The sequence below is a fragment of the Ochotona princeps genome, chromosome 14, assembly GCF_030435755.1.
Source record: "Ochotona princeps isolate mOchPri1 chromosome 14, mOchPri1.hap1, whole genome shotgun sequence".
Lineage (NCBI taxonomy): Eukaryota > Metazoa > Chordata > Mammalia > Lagomorpha > Ochotonidae > Ochotona > Ochotona princeps.
Genome location: NC_080845.1, coordinates 8,118,422 through 8,146,316, shown reverse-complemented (window position 1 = coordinate 8,146,316; position 27,895 = coordinate 8,118,422). Strand labels below are relative to the sequence as shown.

The 27,895-nt window shown below is 47.0% G+C and overlaps 1 protein-coding gene across 9 annotated transcripts in view; it reads right to left on the bottom strand.

Moving 5' to 3' along the window:
• The window catches only part of DENND1A (DENN domain containing 1A), a 496,909-nt gene that overhangs the window by 189,999 nt on the left and 279,015 nt on the right, over positions 1-27,895 (bottom strand). For all 9 annotated transcript variants that reach the window (XR_009246616.1, XM_058672452.1, XM_058672453.1 and 6 more), the window contains one exon: positions 12,142-12,242. Coding sequence is in view for 8 of the 9 variants with exons in the window: in XM_058672452.1 (XP_058528435.1) it covers positions 12,142-12,242 (101 nt within the window). In the remaining variant the exon portion in view is untranslated. The remainder of the gene's footprint in view (positions 1-12,141; positions 12,243-27,895) is intronic.

The window sequence follows — 27,895 nt, the reverse complement described above, 5'->3', positions numbered from 1 at the left end:
AAAGTGGGAAGCTGCAGTCCAAACTTGGAGTTGTGGAACTAAATGTTTTTTTTTTCTTTAAGATTTATTTTATTTTTATTACAAAGTCAGATATACTGAGAGGAGGAGAGATAGAGGGGAAGTGGAGCTGCCGGGATTAGAACCAGCGGCCATATGGGATCTAGGCGAGGACCTTAGCCACTAGGCCACACTGCCGAGCCCGGAACTAAATGTTTAAGTTCAATCCCCACCTAGTACTGAGCCCAGGGGAGAGGCGGCACACCAAAAGGCTCTCCCCTGACCCCCTTGCCCAAGCCTCATGGGCTCTGGGCCTGTGTCGGGGGCAGATGTGAATACAGATACTAGGGTCTCATTGATGGGCCTGGAGTTTCTCTTCATTATTTCTGCACTTGCACAATTTGCTTAATTCCTTTCCCCTAGATAACCAGAGCCCTCTTAATTACGTTCCCCTGAGGTGAGCTGCTACTAATTGGAAATGAGTCAGGTGAGACAAAGGGACACTGGCTGCTCACAGACAGAAAACAGTGTCCCAGGGCAGGGGTAGGAGGGGAGGGCAGGCACAGAACACTAGTCCCCTGCCCCCAGGCCTCCTCCCCACCTCAGATACAGATATCTCCTTGATATCAGTAAGGGGCACAGCTTGGGCAGCTGCTGTTCGTCTTTGCCCCCATACAAAAGCAGAGATGCCAGGCAGTCTGCACGGGGTGCAGTCGCAACTTTCCCCTTCCAGGCTCAGGCACTCCATCTCTGAACCAAACGCCCCGGTCGGCCCAGGGCATTCCCCCAAGACATGCTGAAAGAGGTTTTATTCATTGTACCCTTTCCCTGTTTCTTTCTCTGAAAGGCAACAAAAGTGTCAACACAGCTCTTGCTATAATGGTTTTAAATTCGTCTTGGAAATAAGGAGGGCTGGACAAAGGAATGGGAGAAATCGACAAAAACAAAGATCATGTAACACATCTTGCTGGAGAACACAAACAGCCATTTTTGGGTCTCTAAGCACAACCAGCAAGACGTTCCACAGGCTACCCAAAGGACTGCCCTGCCCAGGGCAGCCTCTGTGGACCATGATGCCTCTGCCCTGAGCCGGCATAGGGGGGTGTTCCAAGGCACATTCTCGCTGGATCCTCAGGACAACGCAACCAGGCAGGTGCTATCACCATCACCCTTTCCTGGATGAAGAGCTGGGGAGGGGCAGGAGGGGGTCTCATCCAAAGTCACACTGCTGGTAAGTGGCAGAATTGATATTGGAACCTAAGCCTCCTCTCCTGAATTAAAACTAGCTGGTTTTTCCCAGGAGAGGGCAGTTCACAGAAGCTCCCCGAGGGCAGGGTCGGCAGCCTGCACATCTGGAGTGCCCACCTCTCCCCGCTCTGCCTTCCCTGTGAGAATTTTCTAGTTCCATGCTGCCTCTACAGACCTCAGACCCATTCTTCCTTAAAGCCTGTACTGGATGCTTGTCATCAACATCTCCCTTCTGAGGTGCTTCTGCCTGGCTATCCACTCGGCCTAAAGCAGGTGTTGGTTTGAATGCAACAGAATTGGGAATGTGGTTGACCGTGCTCTGGTGTCCCACAGGCTCAGGCAGGACGAGGACAGACAGCTGAACTGCTACTGACCGAGCGCAGTCTGTCTGTCAAGGGAGTCTCCAGTTACCCTCTCTTTATACTGTCCAACATACTTTCTAGAATAAAAAGAGACACTGCTAGGAACTTGTCCGTGACCACCCTGATGGGGATTTCAGTCCATGTGTTCCCACCCAGGGTCCTTACTCTGCCCCTGCTTAACAGTAAGCATCATTCTACACCCAACTCAAAGAGCTGTTTGGTAATTATAGCTCAAAAGTAAAATAGCAAGTGGACTCACAGAATAAAAAGATGATAGCCTTATTTATGTTACCAGCTGGGACTGATACTTTTTTTGTTGTTCTGAACAAAATTTAAGGCAATTTTTGTTTGAATGCATTCCATACGGTAACAGAAGCAAGAGAAGAAATAGGGGTAAAAGGGTGGGGAAAAAATGGAAATGTGGCAAGCTTGGCATTTCAACTTTATGCTGAGACGGCCGCGAGTTTGGCTGTGAGCACTCCTGGCTGCTGACCCCAGATGAGACGGTAAGGGCATGCGCGGCGTCCACAGAAGAACAGACCCCTCGCCCAGGAGCCTGAGTTTCAAGGAGGTTCCAGAAGAGAGGAGAGAGGGGGGAGAGAAAATCACCATTGTGGGGTGCAGTTACTGGGGGCCAGTCAGCAAGGAGAGAGCAGGGAAAACAAACGTGGGGCTTTCCCCGTGGGAGGCACACAGGGAGAGGCGGATCCGAGAGGCGAAGGGCCGGACACGTGGAGACCTCTGAAAGGGGTCTGTGGGGTTCGTCCAGGAGGGCTGAAGGTCCCTCATTTCATCTCCACAGTAACCCTGAAAGGCTCAGCTCCACCATTCTGAGAGCAGCCCAGGGTTCAGGGAGGTGACCTCCCAGAAGTCACAGCTGGTGAGAGGTGGCAGATACACCTTAAAAAGCAGAGGTCACGTGAACACTGTTAGACCAGGAGAGGGACACTAAAGCTCTCTCCTCGTCTCTGCCCTCAGCCTTCCCTGACTTAGGAGTCACATCAGAGGAAGAGGGTGCAAGAGCAGGCCTTAAACAGTTCTGGAGCAGGAGAGGAGGCGGGGCCTGGGCTGCTGTATCTCCCGTTGGGGATCTGGCAGACAGGGCACAGGGCCCCAGACAGTGGCGTGAGCTTGGTGTAGGCAGTGGTTCAGAGCCTCACGTGTCTGTTAATGCAAGACACATGTACACCACTGGTGCTGAACAGCGCAAGAGGACAAGAGGGAGGACAACAGCCTCTCTCGGACTGTGGCTATGTGGCCTCCTGGGGCAGGGACCGTGGGGGCAATGCCTTCCGCAGCGCCAAGCTGTTGGACTCAAACGAAATGCACACACACACTGCAAAGATAATGCTTGGCTGCAAACCTGGGTAGGTACACATCCAGGCTTGCAGGAGTCTGCCCTTTGGTGCTTCAATCTCAGGAAATGCCAGGAAGGGATCCGTGGCCGAGACCACTGCAGCCCAAGAAGCCCTTCACAGAGGAAAGGTCAGGAGCCAGGGTTCTTGTGGGCACAGAGGCCTAGAAGAGGACCACCACAGCCGGAGGCACAAGGACAGCCTCGGGCTGTGAACCATCAGTGGCCCGAGACCCAGACAGAATGCATGAGGTACGGAAGAAGTGAAAAGAGAAAGAAGTCTATGGAACAATAAATGAAGAGTATAAAACCAGAAGAGGAAAAGGTTTCCTTTTCGTTCATAGTATCCCACATACAAGATGCAAGGCACCCAATAACCCGTTTGTCCTCTCAACGTTTCAAATGCTTCTGGGGAAGATGAGACCTGAGATCCTAGCACTGTGCTGGTGCTTCGTGTGGTTGCCCTGTGCCGACAAGCAAGATAGGCAAGGGACACAGACTGTCCCAAGGCAGCTTGTTCAATTGCTGAAACACCCTGAGACCTGGATGTTGCTTGCTCTGAGGCTCCTCCCTTATGGGGACTGATGGCTTCCAGGCACCTTGCTACTATACGGTACCTCAGGAGTTCCCAAGTTTCCTAAACGTTGGATTCAAACAAGATGCCAGGTTGGGGAGGAGTGAAGACTTGCAGGAAAAATGTGTCAAGAGAGATGGAAAACCAGGCCAGCGACTGGGCACAAGTCAGGGCCAGCTATGCCCTCTGCAGCTGGGCTGTCACCCCTTTCAACCTCTAGCAACAAAAGGGAGATTGGGAAGGAGGATGGACATGGTGCAGTGCTGTGATACAGACACAGCAACCAAGGCTGGAGGGTCTCCCCCAAAGTGTGGAAGGGTGAATGAGCTGGGGTGGGCCACTATCATGTGCAAGGCATACTGTGTCTCCTTTAGCCCTGTGGTATATTCAAATGGTGGCTTGTCCCCACCAAAGCCCATGTTGAGCCTTATGTCCTCAATGGAGTCACGTTAGGAAGCGGGACCCAGAAGGAGGCAAGTGGGGTCACGGTGGTAGAGCCCTGGTGAACACATACCTGCTGCCTTCCAGGGCCCAGTTTCCTCTCTTGCTTCCTTGGGATCCTGCACCCACTCTTGCTCCTAGCTCCTGGTTTTGGATTGGCTCAACTCCGGCTATTGCAGACTCTTAAGAAATGAACCAATGGATGGAAGATCTATTCTTTGTCTCTCCTTCTCTCTATATATCTGCCTTCCCAATGAAAATAAATAAATCTTTTTAAAAGGGCTAAAAATATTATATAATAAGGATATACTACCTTGTTCACAGTAAGGAATGTACGAAAATAGAATAGATCTGGAATTCCGCAGGGGTAAGATTAGTCAATTGGATATATTAGTGAACTAGCCATCATGTACCAACAATGAACTAGACAGTTTTTTTTTTTAAAAAGGTACATTTATGGTATGTGAAGTATATTTTGATGAAAAAAATGTAATGGAAGAGTGGAAAGGACGGCTTTCCTTCAGAGTCTGTGGTGGAGCTGGAGGCGCCCATAGCATCTGTAGCCCTGATAAAGCAAAGGGCCCAGTCTGTCCTTTCTCCCATTCCCTTCCCAGCAAGCTGTTAGGCTTCCTCCTCAGGCTCTTGGCACTTTCAGTTCCGGATACTTCTGGGAAAAAAAAAAAAAAAAGACAGTGCGTCCCAACGCACAGCCCAGAGGCTGCCATCAGCCAAACGGTCTCCGTAGGCTCTTTATGTACAAGTGGGATGATACTTCTAGCTGTGTTCCTGGCAATGCCTTTGCTGCGGAGGAAACTCAGTGCCCAGGGAGTTTCTGTGACTCTCCAAAGTCAAGTTACTCAGTAGGACCAGAGTCAGGATTCGAATTCAAGACCCTGACTTCTAAGCCTGAACTCTGCCCTAACATCCAGTCTCTGTTCAAATCTCAGAGTCAGGTCCACTCAAAGTCTAGAATTTCATTGGCACAAGCAACATAAGTTTTTTAGGGGGAGGAGGTAATTTCTAAGCATCAGGATACACAATGACCTAAGTTCCCTCCTTCTGCATTCCCTCAATCGGAATCTGAAATTCCGATTGTCATCCCTCCCTGTTCCTGCCTGAGCAGCTCACAGTGGGCCCATTCCCGAGCACTGGGCCACTCTTGGTCTCTTGATGCTTCTTAGCTCCAAATAAATCAAAGTCAGAAGCAAAATCCTATTCTCCCACTCTTGTCTAGATACCCAACTTCCTTTATAAAGCTGTGCCTTTTCAGATCCAGAACCATTGAAGAGCTCTTATCTTCCCACATTCAGAGCCAAGGACTTGACAGAAAATGGAAATGACACAACTCTCACATATTTCCTGGAATCCAATCTTTGACAAATCCTACATAACTGGGTATGAAAATCAGTTATTTGAAAGAGAAAAGAAGTGATGCCTATTCGTTTAATTCACTTTCATCATACCTGGGTGTTGTGAATTGTGTTGGGTCATTTCTATGCATACTCTTCCATACACATATGCATTGACATACTGTGAGTGCAGATGCACCTCTATAGTCATGAATCACATGAAGGGAGGACCCACTTATTACTGAGTCGATAGTAATTACTATTCACCTTTGACACAACACAAAGCCAGCTCAGAGAAGCTCAGGAACTACACAGCTCGTAAATGAGGAAGCCAGGGCCAAGGCCAGGGTTCTGCTGTTTCTACCACATCACACACTTTGAATTGACATCTGTCTTTGCCATCAAGCATATTAATAATCTTTAATGCAGCATTGATTTATTCCCTATGCAAAATTTCATGGAATTGATGGAGAGAGGAATTAGAAAGGACACAGCTCCATTGACTGGGTTGCCCAACAGCTCTGTCCAGACTATCACCCCAGCATCCACCTGGACTGGGCGCCTCGTATCTGGACATAGTTCAGGTTTGGTTTTTTTTTTGGGGGGGGCCTGAAAATCCCAGGTAGAATACACATGTGGGGGTTGACTCAGAACCACACCTAGAGTACACAGAAAGAATGAATGTAGAACGAATATCTCACACAAAATCTGAGCATCCCCACTCAGAGAGGGACAGCATCTTCCAGAGTTGTCCAGAAATAAATTTGATTTTACAAAGCCAAATGCCAAAACCATGCCTTCACTGCGCTTATCCTGCTACTTTTTGGTTCAACCATGCCCTCTGAAAGCATCAGGCCATTAGTAAGGAACTCGGCTCTTGACCTGACTGTCCTTTGCCAGAAGACATGAACTGGTCTCTATTTGTTTTGAAAATACTTGATCACAAAGGTGTACTAACAAGTGCCTGGAATAACCCAAATATAACACTAGTTGGGAATTCGGTTTATGGTCCTTTTTAAGACAACTTCTGAAAGGAGAAAGCAGTGGGGGGGGAAGGAATTTGCATGGGAAATACCATATGGCTTCTACTGGGACATTTTATTAGCAAAATTTAATTAGCATAGTGCCTGGAACATAATAAGTGCCCTATAAATATTTGTTGAATGAATGTATAATTAATGAATGACAACATACGTCTACAATTAGCAAGTCATCACGGAGCCTACAGGAAGAGTTTCTTCATCAGATCTTAGTGATGGGTCTGATTTCTTCTCTGACACTTTGTAGGATATTAGGAAGGAAACCTTTAACATCAGAAGGCCTTAAATTTAAACTGCAGACTCTAATACTTCTTAGTTACGGGACAGTGAATAAGTCATTCAACTCCTCTGAGCTTAATTTCCCATTATCTACAATGGAGCCAATAATGTTTATGTTACCATTTGGTTTAGAAAACTGGCAATGATCTGTGTAAAGAGTTTGCCATGCACAACGTACGCAATAGGTGTGACTGTTACTATGAAAGCAAACGCTCGTTCTCATGGGCCAGTTAATCCTCTCGTTCCAGAAACAGGTAGGCTTTCTCAGCACTGGCCAAGGTCAGGGCTGCCATCAGCTAAGGTAGAGAACGTTCCAGCGTTCACTTTCAAAGTCAAGGGAATGGCACAGATCTAAAGTAGAAAGGAACCAGCAGCACATGTTTTTAAATATTCATAAGGGCTGGAAATGTCTTACTCCTTTCGTTTTCTCTGCCATCTGCTTTTGTTTCTTTTCTTTTCATTCTTATGCCACAGCTGCAAATGAAAACAACCATACAATAACTCAAGTTAAATAAAAAAAAATCAAAATAAAAACAATCTGAGGGGTAAAAAGAGAAGATGAATTAAAAGTTTTCCCCTCAGCTCCCAAGGCAGCAGAAGCTAGAATAACATTTGATGGGCGTTAAACCTTCTGGAGACAAAAATGTCCCATCTTCCTGACAACGGGAAAAAGGACAGTCGCCACTAACTGGCCAGAGCAGGTGGGTGACACCCATTTTATGGGAAGAACATTGCTACTCTGACAGGTAAAGCAGATTTGAATGGTGATGCGGCTACCAAGATATGAGACTGAAATCTGAATCCAGGGTTGACTGAATCTAAAACCCAGGCACTCTCTAACTCTACTGCCATCTCCAAAAATTGGAAGAGACGTTAAAAAAAATTAATCTGAGAAATATTTAGAGGCCATTTGTCCTAAACTGATTTATTCAGATATTTAAAATCTGTGATTATAGCTCTAATTAAAGTTAACTCAGATAATTAGTTGTTATATTTGCGAATGTGCAATCAGAGTCTTCCACATAATTGTAGGGTTTTCGGTATCTTTCTATTTATTGTAACTGCATGCAAACTGGAGCTTTGCTCTACTGGCTTCCAGTCTATCCAAGCTGCCATGCAGCTTTTAGGGTCTTTGGACCTAAAGACCATGACCTGTGACACTGACAGCATGGGTCTACACCTGAACCCGTTTAACACGTCTTTGTCCGGAAGTCTATGTGCACCTCTTCTTAAAGCATGATGTAAAAATCACTCACAGCCCACACTGTTGTCCTGAAAACTCCTGGCAGCATGTACCTGCAGAAAAACTGGCAGCAGTGGTCCTCATGTGTTAATTACACTTGCGAAGTCTATTATGCATAGAAAGGGCACCTGCTGGCAGTGAAAATGACTAGAATCTGCCCTTCCTGTGCGGTGAGTAAATTGAGAGTTCACTTCTACAGGAGATAATAGTTTTCAGATTCCATTTCGTGTATCCCCTGCATGGGGACGTACTTAACATTTAAATCATCTGCAGAGGAACAAACCTCCTTCAAATTTACATGTTTCAGGCTCCTAGCACTTTACTTAAAATTGCTAGTTATCCCTGCTGGCTCTTGCCACCAAGGATTCAGTTCCACACTGGTGAAAAGTCACCAAGCACAACAGAATCAAGTTATTAGCATTGACTCAAATTTCATGACATTTGTAGTGACCAAAGTAGTGATAGCAGGCTGAAGGTGATCAAATTAAGCCTTGATTGGAGCTGTCCCCCCCCCCTCCTGGGGTCTCCCATTTCATCATTCTTACATCTTGCAGTAACAGACACCATTCCCCACCAGCCTGCCATCTCTTTCAAACATCAGAAAGCTCTTCCACGTGCACGAGAGACTGAGAGAGTGGGTTTTCCTGCTATGTGGATCCAGAAACTTCTGAAACACAACCTCATCAGGAGTGCCATCCCAGAAATGCCATCTTCACTTGGAATCTTCTAGAGCAGAAATGTGGGGTGACCATGGCCTTCACGCAGCCTTGCTGGCCAAGTATCCCTGCCCTCGGGCAGGCTGGCCACACAGCTCTTGGGAGTGGTGGGGTTGGGGAGGCTGCTGAAAAGAGGTCCTGGGAGCACTTTTCACAGGAAAAAGTAAAACATCTAACAGATCCTCTCTGTAAACAAAGAAGGAAAAGGAGGTGGCTGGAAAGAGATGATGCCAGAATGTTCTATGGCAACTTGTGACAGGCTGAGGGGGAAGTCTCCACACGCCTTGTATTTTGTTTTCCATATTCTCCCATATCTCAACAATGAAGGTTTTTTTATAAATCACTGAAAAGCTTTAATTTGAAAAAAAAAAAACCTTCAACGTTTATTCAATGTTAAATTCATATCCTTAATTCTATTTTTTTCATGAACTTTCTGACGTTCGTTTGTATATCTCATTTCTGTGGTGTATTTATATATGTTAGCACATATTTTTCTTGCTTGTCTTTATCAAGATGGAATCTTACAGTACATAATGTCTACACTGGGACAAGGTACAAACTCTCTTGTGGCCTTGGTTTACTGATCTGAGAAATGGAGTTAATAATGCATGCCTTGCAGGGCTGCCTGGAGAATTAAATGAGATCACAGATGTAAAAGAGGCCTCAGGGATGACGGACAGCAGCAGCTCCTGTACAGTTATCCCTGATGTTACTGATGGAGCGTCTTCCTCTCTGCAGTTCTGGGAACATGAGAGGCTGGTTTTCAACTAGCCAACAAAGGGGTCAATCAAAACATCCAAGTGAAAGAAAGCTAACTTTGTGCAGTTTGGCACAGGGACTGGGCTGACTCTGCCCACCTCATCTCCATGAACTGCTGTGCTCCTGGACCGGCAGATCTGCCTGCCTTCCTGCATGTAGGCCAATGGCAGAGCCTCCTCTGGGGTGATTGGCAGCCGGCCTTCCAAGCAGCGCCATGCTGGGCTGAGCTTAGCATGGGTGCTCTCTCTCCCTCCACAGGAGTGTGAGAAGCACTGGTCTGTGCTGGGCATGTGCCTGCCTTGGAAGGTGCTGCAACCTACCAGGGGAGAGGGCAGGTTGCAGGTTCTCCGTGCCAAAGGGGCACTCTGTGATTCTGTCTGGGGTCCCTTTATAGCCACTCCCCCCTTTTAAAAAGTCTTATTTATTTTAAAGGCAGAGCTATAGATAGGAAGGGAAAGACAGGAGAGAGAGCATCCATCTGCTGGTTAACTCCTCAAGTGACTACAACAGTCAGGACTGGGGCCATGCTGAAGCCAGGAGCCCGGAACTGCATCTGGGTCTCCCCAGCGAGTGGCAAGGGCCCAAACAGTAAGACTATTTTCTGTTGGGTTTCCCAGGCACATAGGCAGGGATCTGGAGTCAAAGTGGAGCATCAGGACCTAAACGAGCAACTTAAGATGCTGAACTGGGCCAGTCCTTGCTTCTCTCTTCCTTGTCTCTCTCCCCTCGCTTGGGTATGAGTTTTGTGCCTTCTCCCCTGCGGCTCCTCTGGTCTGCTCCCTCCTTTGAGTGTCAGTGTCAGCCTCCACTCAGCCCACAGTAGCTGCTCTCAGAAGCTCAGCAAGAACAGCAAGAAGAGGTCTGGACTGAGGAAGGAGGTGCTGAAGCACAGTCCGAGGGACCAGCGAGGTGGTAAAAGGGCGAGGTTCCTGACACCAGGGGAAGCAGACGTGGAGAAGGCTCACAGAGAATCCCTGGGGACAGAATGAGTGCAGGGTAGGTCAAGGGCTTTGAACAGACTTCGGGGCAAGAGGAAAGGAGAATAAAATCAACAGGCACTGAGGCTCCTACGGGAGCCTGAGAACTTGGAGCCTAGAAGCAGAAGAGCTTTAGTGGAGAATTCAGCATTCCATGGAGTTCTCAATGGAAGAGGAGACACTGGAGGACAGGCAGGCAGAGAGGGCCTTGGGCAGGGCCTCTGGGGGTACAAACACTCCCCCAAGGAAAAGAAGAAACCCCATGAGGCAGTATGGTGAATCATTCTTTGCTGTCTGCAAACATCTCGGTGACTCCTTCCTCCTTCAAAAGGGATGAGACACATATTGAGAGCAGCAGCACCCAGATATAATCATTCATTAGACCAAAAAAACCCACACCAAACCTCCAGACTAAACCAAAGCACAGAGAGATACAGTGAACAATATCTTCTTGGCCCAGCCATCTGATGGACCGAGACATTGAAAACAAGCCACGGTTACATTCTCCATGTGCCGGGAAACACATGGCCTTCCGAGAGGTGAGAGAATGTCCCAGGTAAGAAGATGGATCTCTCTGAGAGAAACACAGAATCAAAAGAGAACTGGGCAGGCGTGGCGTGTTAGCCTAGTGGCCAAAGTCCTCGCTTTGCATGTGCCGCGATCCCATATGGGTGCCAGTTCTGGTCCCAGCGGCCCCGTTTCCCATCCAGCTCCCTGCTTGTGGCCTGGGAGAGCAGTGGAGGGCAGCCCAAAGCTTTGGGACCCTGCACACATGTGGGAGACCTAGAAGAGGCTCCTGGATCCTGGCTTCAGATCAGCTCAGCACCAATAGTTGTGGCTGCGGACAGAAAATCTTCCTCTCTGTCTCTCTTCCTCCTCACATATCTGACTTTCAAAAAATAATAATAAATAATAAATAAACTAAAAAAAAAAAAAAAAAGAGTAAACTGGGCTAATTCCCTCAGGGCTGTGTATTAGGTGGGGACCACTGAAAGTGCATGAGTCTGGCCTTTGTTAAGCCTACCAGCCCTGCCCATTCAAATGAATAGTGTATGGGTCCCAGGACCACTGGACACCTTGAACCGCCTGAATGAGGTGACTGTAAAGCAGGCTGGGGATCCCTACAAAAATGCTGCCTGACGGGACTCAGTAGTCAGTCTGACCCAATGGTAAATGGCCTGAACCCTCAGCCCTTCAGCCACACAGCTGGGACCTCTCTGCAGAATCCCTGAAGTTTTCAACGTCTGGCGGGCAGGTAACACCTTGCCTCCAGGCTCGCAGTGCTCCCTCCCAACCTCTGCTGACTGCAGCTGTTTGGAGACAACACTGTGACTCGCATGACTCTAGAGAGAGAACTTACAGCCAAGGAGGAGGAGTCTAGTCAGCCACAGTCTCTCTCGGTAATTTACTGAAGACAGCCAAGAACAGGCCTTACAGAGCGTGGCTGAAACTTGAAGACCTTGGGGATCTCCAGTATTCCTGTCCCCAGTTTCCAATTTGTCTTTAAGAGAAGAAGGAAAAATAACAAGAAAAAGCCTACAGCCTCTTTGCATGTTGGTCTCCTCAAATTGAGAAATGGGAGAAGCGTTACTGGCTTTCTCCAAGTCTGCAGAATATTGTGATACATGTGAAAGCTGTGTGGAAATAAGAGGGCCATTCAGACGGGTGAGCCCACATTCATGCTGCTTTCAGGTTGGCATTTTAAATGACAGTCATCAAGCACACCCACAGGTCACACAGCCCTAGCTTTCCTGGCCAGTCCCCACCAGGGGGAAGCCGGGGATGGGGCAGTGAGTGCTTACCAGCAGTAGTCGAGCAGGTGAGGCGGCAGCACCGGGATGTACACGTGTTGCCAGTACATGGGGTACAGCATCGCGGCCGAGCCGTGGATGCAGGCGGTCAGCTGCAAAGGAAGCAGAGCAGGGGTTCAGGGCTGAGAACTGAGGTGAGGAAGCACTGCCTCTGGCTTTCATCTGGAAACTTCAGTGTGTGTGTGTGCATCAACAGTTTACCACCGTTACGGGGAATCGGGCCAACTCAACCACTGTGGTTCTGCCTTAGTAAGAATGCTCTCCTCCCTCGACTGCGAAGCTGGTACACACTTACCGCAGAAACCTTTGCAAGTTGAAAAACGGATAAAAGAAAACCAGTCACCACCGTCCGAAGGTAACTTGGTGGCATTACACACTAAGTACTTCTTTCTCCTTTTGGCATAAACTAGGAGTACACGTTCTCTTGCTCTTCTTAAAAAGCTAACAAGATCTGGGGCCACTGTCCACATCTTTTTTTAAAAAAAAAAAAAAAAAAAAACATTTATTTATTATTATTGGAAAGCCAGATATACCGAGAGGAGGAGAGACAGAGAGAAAGATCTTCCGTCTGGTGGTTCACTCCCCAAGTGAGCCGCGACGGCCAGTGCTGTGCCGATCCGAGGACGGGAACCAGGAACCTCTTCCGGGTCTCCCACAAGGGTGCAGGGTCCCAAAGCTTTGGGCTGTCCTCAACTGCATTCCCAGGCCACAAGCAAGGAGCTGGATGGGAAGTGGAGCTGCTGGGATACGAACGGGTGCCCATATGGGATCCCGGGGCGTTCAAGGCGAGGACTTTAGCTGCTAGGCCACGCCGCCGGGCCCCACTGTCCACATCTTAAACATTCTTTAAGAAGAGCTAATGATGCTCCATAGATTTCCCACGATATTGAAGAACTTCTCTACCAGGTCAATCCTTTGTATGCATGGTTCTTAGACACAGAGCTTACAAATATCTAGGGAAACTTCACGAAAATGATCATGTAAATATTATAAAAATGTAACAAATAGATGAATGCCCCAGTCTTGGTGCTCTAGCTTCACACACCTCAACTCTCCGCCCATCCCCTCCTCGCCAGTACGAAGCATCAAGTCAGTAGCTTTACAACGGTCCCTTGCTTTCACTTTTATTCTCCTGATCATGGCTGAGGCCGACATTTCATTGCTGGACATTTCTTGATTGTATTTCTCTAGTATTTGTATCCTTAGCCAGTTTTAAAATGGGGAGTATTAGGGTTTTTAAATTACTATTATTGATTTCTAAGCCAGCACTGATGACCTGCCAAGGTTACCAATCCTTTGTCATGTTTTAAAAAATAATCTACCCTTAATTTTCTTTGGATCGTTGGGTAAAGAGAAGGCTTAAATAATTACACAGACAAATCTTTCCTTTACAATGATTTCCATTGCTTTTATCCTAAGAAAGTCCTCCAAACGTTACCCCAGCATTTAACTTTTTAATCCATCTGGAATTAATTTAGATTTAGGAACTGAGGTGAGAATTTTTTTCACATAGTTAATCAATTGCTGGAGCACTGTTTACAGCCTCCCCGTCCTCTTCCTGTTCTTTTGACATGCCCCTATTTTAAATTCTATTTCTTTCCCCCTCTTAAGAGCTAGAGCTATCATACAATCAGTATTTGGTATAATTAAAAATGTAGGAGACAGAAAGATACAATTGCTCCAAAATTCAATACTGTGAAAAGAAACTTAAAAAAAAAAATCCAACCTTTGGAGATACAGTTATGAGGCAACAAAAGTCAACAACACATGTTTCCTTCTGTGTTTTTCCTTTAATGTTCCTCTGGTTTCTGGGAAGCCTGTTCCCAGGAGGACTCCGCTGCTTTAGGAAGCTGTTAACTGGCCTTTGCTGACAGAAGGACATTTACGTGGCAAAAGAGTGACGTGCCAAGGCCCAGTTAAAAAAATCCCAGAGGTTAGTGTAACATGAACAGCTTTGAATTGGATAGTCTCCTTGATGTCTCACCATTGTGAAGGCTGTGCGTTAAGACAGGGCACTTGGTCCCCTTTGCTGGCCCCTTTCTCCCTCCGGATGCTGGTACTGAAATCAGGTACTGCCATGAACAGGAGCTAGGCCAGGCAGCCTCAAGAGCTGCCCAGTGCGCCTCGGCCATCATCTGCTGGGTGAAAACATGCCCTCCCCAAATCTATTTTGGAAGGTTCCCACAAGAGAGAAGGCCAGCATACAGACACATGACTGACCCCTTCAGGATTTCTTAGACATGAGAAAGCCTTGCTTATGTGGAATGAATGTTTATTCCACCTCCACCCAGAAGGCGGGTTGGAGGTCACACACGCCCTACTCCTGCATCTTGTCCTTCCTTGTGTGCAGGCCCAGTCATGCCACTTGCTTCTTGGAAGTCTTCAGGGCCACTGCTGCGACAAGATGTCTCCACTGACTCCCAGCCACCCGGTGAACTGCATCTCCACCCACAGGGTCTCCAGTGTCGCCTCCATGTTTACTCTGGGAATGAATCACTTGCCGACTTGGGGACTCTCTGGGATACCTTTTCTTCCCTGTTGCTTCCCACCCATTTCCGAAGTGGACAGCACTTGTGTTGCTGGCGGAATCCTCCCAGAACCCTGTACGAGCACTCTTCTGAGCTCCCCTGGCTCCCATGGGTATGAGGCCGTGGTATTAACCGGATGTAGAGTACATGGAGACCCCATCTCCCCTCATCTTCATGTTCTCGGTGGCGGGCATATGTGAGGGCTGATTAATGTGATGCATCCAGAACAAGTAATAAAACATGCCACTTAGAATATATTTGCAAACTAAAGAGTGGCTTGGCATTCCACGTTACCGTATCAAGATCTTCATGAGTCTCAGAGAAGGCGGTATCTGACGGAGACACATGACTGACTGTGCCATATTAGGGAAATCAAGCCATTCACTCATTAATATACAGAATACATATCTCACGTAACACACCAATTAAATAAGTAAAAGCATCTCACAATGTGTAAGGTGCCGTGTAGACAGAGCAAAGGAACATCAGCACATAAATCCTTCACAATTCTTTCAGAAAATCATTCAGCAGAATGCTCCTAGTTGAGGTTAAACTTGATTATCTGCTTTCTTGCTTGCTTGCTTGCTCTCTCTCTCTCTCTCTTTCTTTCTTTCTTCTAAATTTGATTTGGATCCAACTTGCTATTTGAACCAATAAAGATCTTCAGTGTTCTTTTTTGTGTTTACTTGGACTCAAAACAAACTAAAAAAAAAAAAAACCCAACAACAACAACAACAAAAACCAAAATACAGACAATAGCATCAAGCTATCAAACTAACTCCCAATATTTTAATATTACTTGTCCTTCATTTAAGAAAACTAAGCTGCAGGATGTGTTCCAAAGATCAAATCTGCAACTGAGAAAAAACGTATTAATTCACCCATTTGATTAAGAAAACAAACAAAAACAGGGAATTGTTTGGCTTTTTGCCACAATCCCAAATGGCAAAAACTGTGTGCTTTATTATTTAAAAATCTTTCATAAGCTGATTGCAACAGCAGTCCTACTGTATGTCTGCACTTAACCAGAAATACTCTATTATATTCCAAAACAAATCATTGGTCATTTATTTTTTAAAAATCATTCAAAAATTCACTCTAAAAAATCAGTTCTAAAGGCCTGTGCTCATTCCTTACAGAAGACAGAATTTAAAAGTAATGAATGTATACAAATTGGAATGTAGTCAACAAAAGGGTATTGTGAATATTTAATTGAAGTGCAAGTTGAGGAAAATGATCCTATCAAAATCTCACTCAGTGGGAGAAAATAAAGATAGTATGTGTAAAATTTGCCCAAAGTCATTAGTCACAATGAATATTCATCAGAAGCCAATTATAAATCCCATTTAATGACACCCCCAAAAGATTTTGCCCTGAAGCAGCTGAATAGTCCAAGACTCCAGACAAAAATAGACAAATTATCCAGCCACCAGCCAGTCTAGCCAGGACACAGATTGTAAAAGTAAACCACTGGTGGGTTTTTGGCCACAGTTGAGCAAATTCTGTCCTCAATGCAAGGTGTACAGGGTCAGTTCTATCTCGGAGCTTTCTCTGTGGCTCTTTGAGGCAGAGGGAGAGAGGCGGACAAAGCAGCAAGGGTGGGACGGGAGAGGCAAGGGATCAATACAAGCGTGGCCATCATCAGGACACTTCTCTGCCTCTACAGGCACTGCCCAGACAATGGCCAGACTGTCACAGACCGATTCCTAAGGGCAGCTCTGAAATTGAACATGAAATAATAACAAGAATCCCCAACCTTCCCTCTCCTCCTAAAAACAAACAAACAAAAACAAAAAACCTATCTCCCAGCAGTTTGTGTGCTAGGCACCATGTTGAATGTAGAGGCCTTTGCAAAGTCCTATAGAGAAACATGTGCCTTGATGCATACAGACGCTCATCACATTCACCGAGATGAAGATGGTCTTGGCGGTGAACTAACTTTCCCAAGGCCACGCGGTTAGCTGGTGACAGAACTGGCGCTCATGCCCAGGGCTGTTGTACTATAATGGCTGCTGTGTCTCCACAACGCATAAATTAACTGAAAAAAAAAAAAAAAAACCTACATGCTTTCTTTCTCTGTGCCATCCACTGGGCTGTGGGTTCTGAATTGCAGGAGGTGGTAATCCTGGCAGCACTGCTGGATTACGTACCTATGCAATTGTTGGACATAATCACAGAAAATAATCTTAACAACAACAAAAAAATCAGTCTCTCTCTCTGAAAGACACACAGTGCTTTCCCATCTGCTGATTCACTGCCCCGATGCCTGCAACAGCCAGGCCTGGGACAGGCTGAACCTAGGAACTCAGTTTGGTCCTCCATGTGGGTGGCCATGCCATCACTTGCTGCTTTGCTGCTTCGCAGAGTGGGCCTAGCAGGAAGCCTGCACGGGGAGCAGAGCTGGGACTTGTACCCAGGCACTTGGATATGGGAAGCAAGTTAATATCCACCCCAGCAAATAATCATTTTAAAAACAAGTGTAGCTCTAATAATTTCTTGGAGGTTACTTACACATTTTTAAAAAGATTTATTTATTTTTATTGGAAAGTCAGATATACAAAGAGGAGGAGAGACAGAGATGAAGATCTTCCGTCCAATGAAGATGATCTTCCGTCCGATAATTCACTTCCCAAGTGGCCACAACAGCTGGAGCTGAGCCAAACTGAAGCCAGGAGCCAGGAGCCTCTTCCGTGTCTCCCACGCAGGAATGGGGTCCCAAAGCCTTGGGCCGTCCTCGCTGCCTTTCCAGGCCACAAGCAAGGAGCTGGATGGGAAACGTGGCCACCGGGATTAGAACCGGCACCCATATGGGATCCCGGGTGTTCAAGGCAAGGACCTTAACCACCACGCTATTGTGCCGGGCCCAAGGTAACTTATATTTATTAAGTAGTTACAGTATCTTTAATTCTGACAAAGCTGTCACGATTGACAGTCAAAAAGGAAAAGGGTCATAACCTGTTTTAAGCACACATTTTTGAAAGTCGAGCTTAAAAGTATTTGAAAGTCTTGCTATCTGTTATGGTCCCTTTCTCATGCTTAGACAGTCTTCGACTAACGTTTTCTGATCTGAGCAAGGCACTTCCTCTCCTACATCTCAATTTCCTGTCTCTATCAAATGAGAGGCTGGAAGGCTGTGCCCCCTCCCAGCACTGAAGACCTGCAGTTTTGCAGGAGCCACTCCTCCCCTGCCCCAGCTCCCCCTCTTCTTCGACACTGACCAGCATGAACTCATCAGCATCTTCTCCAAAGGCTGCCCTAGCTTTCTGATCTCTGCAGGTACAGAGCCCCTGAGGACTTCGGAGCGGTCTTGCAACAACCACCTTTCAGCTACCTCTTCTCCATCACCTGGCTGCAGAGGGCGCAGCCTGCCTTCCACACCCACCCACTGACCTCTGAAGACCTCAAGGTGGACAACCTTGAGACCAGGAAGTTACTGCTCGAGGACAGTGACCTTACCTTGCTCTTCTGACCTCTAGGGATGCCTGCCACAGAGCAGGTGCTGAACAAATGTTTGGAATGTTAAAATGCCTTAGTGTAACACCATGAGACATGGTAGGCAAGGGAATCAGACACTTAACAAATCATACTATCAGAAATTACAAATTTCTGAAAAATGGATTGAGATCCCAAGCTTTAAAAGTTGGAAGCGGGGTGGATCAGATGATCACAACCGCTCTCCACACATCTGAGAATGTAGGCATAACCCAAGTGACACCTGTTTCACAGAGTTCAAGCTATTTAGGCTTTGCCTTGGAGTCTAAACAAAAGAAACCGTGAGAGAAGTACCACATTACCAACTCCAAAAGCAGTCGGTTTTAAGTATCCATATCAAGCAAGAATCCTCCCACGTAGAGCATCTGCAGAGCTGCTGTGTGTCTTGAAGAACAGGTGAGCCTCCTCTGTTGGAGAACTAGGTTGTTTTATTTAGTTACAAGCATCTTTGCAAACATCAGGAAGCAATTGGTATCATGATTCATATCCTGATTCAAACAGCGTTGTGGTTTTTGCTTGTTTATGGTTCAGTCTCAACTGGAACGTCCACTATCATAGCAGCAGAGCGTGTTGAGCAAATTCTGCAGCGACGTGGCCAGTTAACCTACCCAACCTTTCTGCAGGTCTGGGAAAGCCTTTCATTATGAACAGCTCGGCCATGTTCACACTGTGTTTACCATCCTTGGTAGGGGAAGAGCTTGCTTTTAAGAAACTATCAAAGATGTGTGAGCAGAAAGACATCTTGAAAAGCCTCAAAAATCAAAGGGCCTTCAGTTAGTCTAGGCAGATGTTGGACACGTGAGTAGAGAGAAGGAAGGAGCAAAGCATGTCTTGGCATTTCTTAGAAGCCAAAATGCAGTGTCTTTTTGTACCCAGGCAGAGGGAGTAGTCATTCTTCAAGTAATTTTTCTTTCACTTTGGTGGGACTCATTTCTCTTCCTTCTCCATTATTCTTCCAGTAAAGGAAAGGAAGAAAAAAAAAAAGCCAACCATCTAGAATGGAAACCAGAAGCCCCAACACGGAGTCAAGGAAAACTTCCCCCAAGCACAGTGCAACAGTGCACTGGAGTAAGGCGAAGCTTTCTCAGGCCATCACCGCCTACTTAATCAGTTCTCTTCCCCACCCCACCCCCACTTCTTTTTAAAGCTACCTAGCTACTAACTAGAGTAATCAGAGTAAGTTAATAACCAGGGCAACAAGCTTTCCTGCCAAGATTTGACACTTCAAAACATCAAAGCAACTCAAACTGCCAGAGAAGAGCATTAGCTACCAAAGCAGAGACTGACGCCATGCTATGGCAAAGGACCCTGTGAAGAAGCCCCCAGCACCACGAGTGTGCAAAAAGCTTTTCATCTTCAAGATGAAAAAGACAAAGGCAAGGTTAGCTGGAGATTGGTAACAACCCATTTCAACACGGAGTCGACCATCCCTGCATCCGCTGTCTGGGACAGAAGCTAGGGACTGATGGTTGAGCCGGGATTCGGCCTAAGGACCCTCCCTATAGGTGCACATTGCCAGTGGATCAGAGCTGGCACTCAGGAAGAAATGAATGTGCCACTTCAGTGGTTTCTGAGATGTATTTAAAAATATGAAGGCATATTTCCAAAAGCTTGTAGAGAATGAAAATAGAAGCTAGAGTTTACTTTGATGTCAAAAGAAAAAAGAAATTCATGCATTTTTTTCCCCCATAACACTCATCTTCCATGAACTTTTCCAAGACCCTTTTCATTTCTTAGGGTATAATTTCTGTTTAGCTAATGGATTTACACTGTTGCTTTATTAAAGAATCATATTTAGGGTTCGGTTCAGTAGCCTGGTGGCTAAAGTCCTTGCCTTGCATGCACCAGGATTCCCATATGGGCGCTGGTTCTGGTCCCAGCAGCCCTGCTTCTAGTCCAGCTCCCCTGCTTGTGGCCTGGGAAAGCAGTCTAGCATGGCGCAAAGCGTTGGGGCCCCTGCACCCACATGGGAAACCCAGAGGAGGCTCCTGGTTTCTGGCTTCAGATTGGCTCAGCTCCGGCTGTTGTGGTCACTTGGAGAGTGAATCAACAGACAGGGGATCTTCCTCTCTGTCTCTCCTCCTATGTTTGACTTTCTAATAAAAATAAAATAAATCTTGTTAAAAAAGAATCATATTTAGAATCATGAGTACTATCTCCCTTGTTTCCATATAAGGAAAGAAGCTAAAAAGCTTTGGGTGATGAGCTAACATATTTGTATTACTGCAAAAAGGACACTACCCTCCTCTGTACAGTATGCATACATACACAGATTTAGGTATCTGAAAGGCAGAGCAAAAGAGGGAGAAGGCAAAGTAGAGGTACAGATCTCATCCATCTGTTGGTTTACTTTCCAAATGTTTGCAACAGCCAGGTCTAACCCAGGCTGAAGCCAGGAGCCAGGAACCAGGAACCAGGGGCTCCAAATGGGCCTTCCATACGGGTAGCAGGGGCCCAAGTGCTTGCAGCATTTCCTGGTGCCTGCCCAGGTGCATTAAAAAGAAGCTAGATTAAAAGTGGAGCAGCCAGCACTCCAGTGGGAGATGCAGGTGTCGTAAGAGGCAGCCGAAGCCACTGCAGCACACCACTACACCTTCTCTTGTACAGCTCTACAGGGAAAATCCAACCTCAGAAACCGATGGCAAACTCAGCGAGATTAAAGCTGTAAAACAGCTCCAAACACGGTCATTTAATTAGCATTTAGTATCTGACGACACAAGGAACAGGGTATTTATCTCATCTAATCACCAGAGCCTTACATGGCAGGCAGCAGATGAGGAAACCAAGGTTCCCTAGAGTCTAGGAATCACGTAAGGCCACAGTGCTAGTGCCACGGTTCACATGTGAACCCAGGGACATCAAGTCCCCGCACCCCCACTTTAGCCCACGTGAAACTGCCTCCCCGCTCTGATCTGGACTAATCTCACAATTACCAAGTATTCGCCCTGTGTACATGCCATGCCCTCCAGCAATTTAAAACTGAGAGGGGAAGATCAAAATGCAAACAATCATCTTCAACACAAAAGCATTATGAAAGAGGTGCTATAATAGAGGTTCAAGTGTGACAGTGAATAAAGGAGGAATCATTAGTTCTGCCTGGGGCAAGAACCAGGCCGGTTTCACAGAGACAGAGGCAAGGGTGGGGTAGACAGAGCTGTGAGGATGGAGGAGACTGGTCCTCCTTCCTGCTGGGATGTGAGCAGGAGCCTAGCGGGCCAAGGAGCTGCAGCAGCTTCTCTGGTCACTGGAGTTCTGTGTGTGAGGCCTGTGAAGGCTGAGGCAGAAGTAACCACTCAAAGATCAAGTGACCAGTGAGAAGTGGGTGGGCGTGCAAAAATCCATTCAGCCACCTTGCAGTAGCTGCTACCCTATGCGTGCTGCTTTACTGAAGAGGTTAGAGAGCCTTGGAGAGGTCACGTGACTAGCCCAAGGCCATGTGACTAGAAAGTTCCAAAGAGTGGGTTAAGGACACGGCAGAGGCAGAAACTGAACAAGACCGTTCTGATGTGAAGTCTCTTGCCACCAGCCTTGCTGTCATTTTTCTTGGGAAACAACACTCCTAGCACAGCTTCACCTTATGGAGCCAAGAAAGCAGCAGAAAATAAAAAGAGAGAATTTTCATCCTCTCTGTACCAATGCTTGATTGATTGCATGCCCCGATCTACTAGCTTACCAGAGTGACTACACTTTCAGCCTGTAGAAACAGTCAAGGAAGTGAGGAGTCCTTGCCTACGGCGACCTAACAAAGTAGGCGCCCGGGTTCCCTCATTTTCTCCCATGTTCTTCATTAAATGGTTAAACAGACACATTGTCTCTCTAGACTCATATAAACAAGTCTAATCGAAATGATATTGGTGGACTGTATTGCATTCCCAAGTGCCACTGAGACCTTGAGCAACTTGAACTTTGCAATGGCCTCTTCTAGAGCAGCTAAGCCAAAACCAAAGTTCTCCCAAGCAGAAATATGAGAACAGCTTTCTAGGTTCAGCTGCGTCTATTACATACTCTAAGCAGGAAAATGCCAAGTAGCTAGAGCCAAGGCGGAAGCATTCCTTTTGCTTTCCAGCATGGACCACACACTGGCTTCGCGGCTGGCAGTGCCTCAGTCATCTGGGGAATACAGGCAGACACTCTGTGGTCCCACTGCTGCCTGAGACCCTGTGCTTTCCCCAAGATCTCGGGGTATCTTTAAGACAATAAATCCATGGGCCAGGATTCTGGAATCATTAATCCTCTGAAAACTGCACTTAGTCCCAAACAGTGCTCCATGTTTTTGTGTGTGTGTGTTACGGCAGTAGAGGCAGAAGAGGGAGGTAAAAACCCATAGGCAGACAGCCCTACCTAGTGGAAGTCCCATCTAAATTAAAACGCTGATATTCAGCCAGAATGCGTGTAGGCCACAGCACCAGCTGGCCAGTCTTGTTACCTGGTGTAAGTCATGTCAGGATAGACTGCAGTACCCCTGGTAGGTACAAAACCCAGGGCTGGAAACACGCCTGCCGCAGGGACTGTGGCACTCGCCGGCTAGGCTGTACCTTTCACTGGAGAGCACGAGAACCAGGGCTGGGGCAAGGAAAGGCTGGACACGCGGCGGAACCTGTTGGCATAGGTGAGGGCTGGGTTGGGCTGAGCTAAGCCACAGCACTCGTGGGAGTGCATGACAGCCAGATGGGTTGTGGGCTGGGCCACAACTGTAGAATGTAGCAGAGGCTGGCACATGCAAAAACTGGGTCTGGGAGTGGACCTGATAGCCCTTACTGGGGGTTGCCCTGACAAACCCGTGGTAGCCGCTGGTGAGTATGAGGACTGGGTCTGTGGTGGGCTGGCTGGACCAGGCCACAGCACCCATATCTTCATGTGAGATACTGGGCTGAGGCGGAACTGACCAAGCTGCATCCACCAGTTTGTGTTGACTGGTGCAGGTGACAGACTGCAGCTGACCCTGTGCCAGCTGGTGCTCACAAAAGTCAATTTGAGGTCACCCCACGTGAGTTTTCTTAGGGCAATCCTTGATTAGACCACTGGATTCTGGTCTACTGGCTCCTGGCCACAGGAGCACATGTACTTCATGGAGTACATGTGTCAGGATTGGGCCTCCTTAGTTGCTGATGCCTGTGTGGTGGTCGGCAAATGCAGACACACACAGGGGAATGATGGCCAGCTCATCTGGGCCAGCAGGGGACGAAAACTGCCTCATCAGACGATGGAAAGCAGAACAGGTTGGACAGTTCTCCTGACCAAGCTCTGCAGCATGTTCCTGGGTCTGTGGATGCACTAAGGTGGACTGTGTCAATCAGTAGATCTTGGAAAGATTTTCTCAACCCTGGAGCAACAAAACATCTCAGGGCTATCAAAATCACTCAAGTAATACCTTCAGAATACTCTCCCCACACCGGGGTCTCTGGGGCATCATCAAAGGACCATCCCCCAACCCCGGGTGCTGATGTAGTTTTGGATAGTAAGGAGTAGTCCTCTCCACTTCCTCCCCTGTGGACACAGGAGAAAAAACAAAAACAGACTGAAACCTGTGTCCCATTCACCTTCCTGCATACTTGATCCTGCTCACTCTAATCAGAGGCCCACATGATCCCTCTTCACCATGTAAACAGTATTAAATTTTTTAAAAAATGCTACTGATACTCCTTACACTACAGAATCCGCGTAACATCTCTAGGTTCTCTGTTGCATTTCAACACCAGTAAGAGAAAACTGGCTCTCACATGCATTAAATGAAAATCATAGTTCAAAAAGTAGTTAATTGCATTCACACTTACAAACCAGACAGAAACCACATAAATAAAATATACCCATCTTTTCTCCTGTGTCCTGTCCCTGCAAGTGCCTTTTGTTTATTTTTCACAGTTTTTAATATTCTCTGAGCCACAATAAAATTTTATGTAATGGAGATTAGAAAGGCTATGTTAGTTAAAACTTTGGCTGTGGAGTCTGTATTTCACGCCACTTCATTACATTTTGCTAAGGATTTCCCTCTTCACCAAAGGGATTAGTTTTCTTCTCACTTCTCTCAACAGTCTTGGTAGGTTGTTAGTGTGAACTAGGTTAATCTCCCTCTTAACATATAAAAGATGAACAAACAAAATGTTTGATTTATTTTTTAAATAGAACACTAAATTTAGTCTTAGAGTTCTCTGTTTGGGAAGATTTCAGTTCCAAGGTCTTGGCTCCCCTTGAGCGCAGTTTGAAACAAAATAATGCAGCTTGTTCCTAAGCCTGGAACACTGCAGAGTGGAGTGTGCAGGCGAAGAGGTCTTGGCTCCGGGCCAGTCTTTCAAACCTTAAACTGCCACTCTCTGTGCTAACAGGGCTGCAGAGAACTAAGCGGGATGGGGGTTTTCTATTGCAGAAGCACCAGGGAACCTGGCACATTCAAGACAAGGTGAAGTTGACCAGGGAAGATGGGGAAGCGAAGCTGGGTCTGAACGTCGGCTCAGTTCACAAAGTGGCCCTTTCGTGGGTCACCGAATCAGGTAGAGCTCAGGTAACGGATGCTGGCAGCGGGACTGCGAGGGGTGGGGTCAAAGTCAGGCTGTGAACGGAGCTGGGCCTTTCCTGAAATACCATAGCATCTCCTGTAGGCCAGCTGGAAGGTGCCCCAGGGGACACAGAATTATCACCCCACATTCGCTGGGACAAGTTTTCATTCCTCTAGTTGCAACGAAACTGGCAGGGAGGCAACAAAAGGTTGTCTCTCCCTCCCTCAATCTGAACCTGCTAGTGAGACCACAAAAGCCATGGTGAGTTAGAGAAGATGCGGCCCAGGGTCCCACCCAAACTGTGCTTGTGGCAGAACTACATAGGTGCAGCTGACAGAGAGCTGAGTGTAGCAAGGCACAGTGGACCAAATCTGAACAGTGCTCATGGAGGAAGACCTTGGGCTCACAGAGTGTGCCAGTTAGAAAGCCACATGTCAGGTTTCCATAACCTAGCATGGTGCCGGGCACACAGAAGGAGCTCGCTCCACCTGAAGCCAGGCGTCTGCATGAGTATTCAAAGGCAATGGCCAGGCTGAGGGTTATTTTCTGTCACTTTCAGGTCCATGGTCAACAGATTCATGCCAGGAACATTTGTCTGAGTCCAAGCACTGCAGGGAACTCATGATAAATGGAAGGTTACCGAAGAGGCCACTTGAAATAGCTGGAAGGAAGCTGGCCTGCAGCCAAGAGGAGTGGGTTTTAATTCCCAACCTCCGCTGCTTGTCTCAGCCAGGGCACTCTGTCTTCCTTGGCCAGCATTCTCGGTAACAGGAGAATGAAGCCAACCAACTCCTAGGACGCCCGCAAGAACTCACACAAAAACGCGATCATCACAGTTGGACACATGGTCAGCAAAGTGACTGGAGAGGGGTAACTTAGAGAGGGGAACATGAACCTTAACAGACTCAGAGAGCGCAGCGAGCTTCCACGGTGGGAAGCGTGTGAAGCCTACCTGAGAGCATTCTATACAATTCTGTGGATGCTGTCCTCTTGCCCCTTTGAAAGTCTTAGAGCTATTTGTAAGTAACACAAAAAATGTTCTCAATCCCTACACAATCAGGCCTTACTTCTGACCCCAATCAATAATGCTAAGCTGTGCCAAACACCGTCTCTACCAGATCCAGCTCAGTATTTCTGGGAGCTCTTCCCATTTCCTTGGAGGAAGGATATTCCTACCAGTGTGCTTATGGCCAGTGGGACAGTCCCCCTAAATGGTGGTTAAGAACTGGCACCCAGCAAATACTACCTGGTCCCCAAGGATCGCTTCAGAAGGATGGCTAGCATTCATTTGTATGAGGGAAACTCCGCGTTCATGGAAAGTGGAAATATTTACACTTATTTTGATGCCAAATTTTTTTTTTGAAATCTATGCATAGGAGGGGTCTTTCACAAGTTTACAGAGATGCATTCTGGGTAGGGCTGGCACTGTGGTGCAATGGATTAAGCTGCCACCTACAACACCAGTATATTCTGTATCAGAGTGCTGGTTCAAGTCTGGGCTGCCCCACTTTCAGTTCAGCTCCGTGGTGTTGTGTCTGGGAGAGTAGTAGAAGAAGGCCCACGCAGTTACACCCCCGCCACCCACGTGGGAGAACAGCTGGAGCTCCACGCACTTGGCTCCAGCCTGACCCAGCCCTGGCCTTTGCAGCCATTTGGAGGATGGTCCACCTGATGAGAAATCAGTCAATTAATCTATATCTCTCCACCATTCAAATAAACAAATCTTTTCATAATGCACAATGTCTAAAAACAGTGTATTGGTTTAGAAAAAATAGTACCAAGATAAACTTGGCTTTCTTTCTTTTTTTTAAGAATTATTTACTTTTTTTTGAAAGATAGACTTACAGAGAAGTACAAAAAGAGAAACATCTTGCATCTGCTGGTTCACTCCTCAAACGGCAGCCATGGCCAGAGCTAAGCTGATCCAAAGCCAGGAGCCAGGAGCTTCTTCTGGGTCTCTCATGTGGGTGCAGGGCTTTGGGCCGTCCTCTACTAGGGCTCCCTAAGGCTTTGATCACCCTCTATTGGTTTCCCAGACCAGAAGCAGGGAGCTGGAATGGAAGTAGAGCAGTCATGACATGAAGCGGTGCCCATAAGAGATCCTGGTGGATGCGAGGATTTAGCTACTAGGCTATTGCACCAGACTCTAAACTTAGCTTTCAATAAATACAACCTTTCTATGGGCTTTTTGAAATACCCTTGTAGGAGTAATCCTTGCTTCTTTGCCCCTTTCCAGAAGCCTTGCTCCCCTGGCATTGCATCGCACTCACCTAGTGGTATGGCCATCTCTCCCACTGATGAAGATGCTGATTAAATCTACCCTTGGAGATGGGCTGTGGCATGGCGTGGGGGTAGGAGCGAATTTTTTTCATTATGCCGATGGAATTACATGGTGTTATCTCTTTCGGGGTCTTATCTTCAACCTGCCTGCTCTCCTTAAGGGTTCCATGAAGCAACAGGAATTAGACTCAGATATGGACAGAAGAAAAATGGAGCCTTTGTGCTACCAGAAATCACACTGAAGTGCTTACATTAGAGAACAAGATTCAGTTAAGTTTCCCTATTTATCATTTATTTAAAACACGCACACATACCCAATCAATATACATTAACCAAGCCAAGAGAACAAAACGTACATTTTTTTCTTATTCAGAATATCACAAGGGTATTGACCGAGGAGCGCCGAAGCGCATGTTATCTGACTGAACAGAGCGTGGCTGTCCAGCACCGCTGGCACACACTTGTGTGTGGACACGCTGGCCCTCCAGAGTGCCTGACAGCCTTTATCTTTCAGACCCTTGAAGGCTCAGAGGTGCATGAGGCCTGCACCTTACCAAACACAACTGAGACGCGTGCGGTTTGTCAGGCAATCACAGGGAGCGTCAGGCTTGCCAAACCTCAGTCGGCAGGAACCTTTCCCTCCCACGCCAGCCCCACCACCCCGTTCAAAAGATCATGAAAAGCTACCCTTGAGGAAATAAAAAGCAAAAACTGAAAAATTTTCAAATCCTACATTTGCATAAGTCCAAACGCTTGACTCAGCTGGACGCCTGCCCAGCTACTTCCCACCCAGAGATGTGCTACGTGGCTGCTAACGTGTGTGAGAAGGACACCCCCAAAGAGGGCTCTCAGACCAACAGGCAGGAACTCAGCTAAGATTCAACTATGTGTCAAGAGGCTGGTTTTCCTTCTTTTTAATTGAAATAACAAAAGAGTGCTTCAAAAGTTCAT